The sequence below is a fragment of the Physeter macrocephalus genome, chromosome 14 (genome assembly GCF_002837175.3).
Source record: "Physeter macrocephalus isolate SW-GA chromosome 14, ASM283717v5, whole genome shotgun sequence".
Taxonomy (NCBI): Eukaryota; Metazoa; Chordata; class Mammalia; order Artiodactyla; family Physeteridae; genus Physeter; species Physeter macrocephalus.
In genome coordinates this window covers 82589150-82590700 of record NC_041227.1, presented here as the reverse complement: position 1 = coordinate 82590700, position 1551 = coordinate 82589150, and the positions used below count along the sequence as shown (strand labels likewise).

Below are 1551 nucleotides of genomic sequence, written 5' to 3'. Positions count from 1 at the left end.
CACACACACACACACACACACACACACACACCCCAAGGAGCAGCGAATGTCCAACCACACACACACACACACACACACACACACCCCAAGGAGCAGGTTATGTAACCATTAAAAAGAGTTAACCAGCTTTGCTCCAGTTAACTTAAAGGAATTCCATCTGAGAATAGCAAAATTCAGGAAAGTGTATCATATGATCCCACGTTTGTCAAACTGACATACAGGAAGGATGTTTTCCCCATACATGTTTACAAGCAACGGTCTATATATATTTGTTTATGATCGACATTGCGTGGGGAAAATCTGTAATAGGTTGCTGACCTGGGTCTCATGGGAGGAGAGGAAGGGAGAGGTGAATGCAAATAAAAGGGAAACAAACAAAGAGGGGAGGAAAGCGGGCCCCCAATAGCATAGCACCATTTATACTTTGCTGAAATCTATATACGTGAACACACAGCTAAACTTTAACATAGTTTAAAATAGACACACCACCAATATCCCTCTCACTCTCTAAAATTGTAAACAGATCGAGCAAGAGACTATGAGTATCTCTGCCAAGACTGGATGTCCCTTGTATTTTCAAATTTGTCTACACTAATAGGCTGTAGCTTTTGTTACAAGTGAAGGTAATATTAGAGGGGGCTTCCCTGGTGGCCCAGTGGTTAAGAATCCACCTGCCAATGCAGGGGACACAGGTTCGAGCCCTGGTCCGGGAAGATCCCACACGCCATGGAGCAACGAAGCCCGTGCGCCACAGCTGCCGAGCCCTCACGCCACGACTATTGAAGCCCACGCGCCTAGAGCCCGTGCTCCACAACAAAGAGAAGCCCCTGCTCGCCGCAGCTAGAGAAAGCCCACGAGCACCAACAAAGACCCAACGCAGCCAAAAGTAAATAAATAAATGTATTTCTTTTTTAAAAAAGGAAGTTTAAAGATAATGTTAGAAACAAGAAAATCAGGGGAGGTTCCCTAATACCCACCAACTCCCTATCGCGGCCTGCGCAGCTGTACCAAGTCCACCCTCCTCTCCCGTCTAGCCTCAGCCCCTCTCCCTGCTTTACCTCCTGCGTGTTCCCCAACAGCTCCCAAACTTCTCTCCCGTCCAGGTGCTAAACAAACGCTTGTTGAATGAAGACCCGCGGTGTTCCCCCTTCACTCTCCTGGCTCCGCCTCCTTTATCCCCTGCCCACTCCCTGTACCAGCCGCCCCGGCTTAGTCACCGTAGCTGGACCCGCACGCTGGGAACCCTTCCTTCCTCACGTGCACCCGACTCACTTTCCTGATTCACCTGAAACACCGCAGCCTCACCTGACTCCAGATCCGAGGAGCTGCTTCTCGTGCTGTCTAGTTTTGCTCTCAACAGATCGCCCGGCTTGTGGGAAGCCCCGGCCGGCGCAGTAAATCGAGAGACAAGATGTATTCATTCAACACATTGAGGCTTTACTGTGTGTCCGGCCCTTTTCTAGGCCTGGAGGCTAGAGCAGTAAATCTTTACGTCCCAGCGGGGAACACGGGCGACAAGGAGGTGAGGGGCTACACGGACGGGAGAGGGCT

The 1551-nt window shown here is 50.3% G+C and overlaps 1 protein-coding gene across 3 annotated transcripts in view; it reads left to right on the top strand.

Moving 5' to 3' along the window:
* Nucleotides 1-892, top strand: part of AKAP10 (A-kinase anchoring protein 10) — a 67047-nt gene extending 66155 nt beyond the window's left edge. The window contains exon 14 of one of the 3 annotated variants that reach the window (XM_055090504.1): nucleotides 684-892. In XM_055090504.1, coding sequence (XP_054946479.1) covers nucleotides 684-783 — 100 coding nt within the window. In that variant the 3' untranslated portion in view covers nucleotides 784-892. The remainder of the gene's footprint in view (nucleotides 1-683) is intronic. The other 2 variants (XM_055090503.1, XM_055090502.1) reach the window with 2 other exon arrangements.
* The last annotated feature ends 659 nt before the right edge of the window (nucleotides 893-1551 follow it).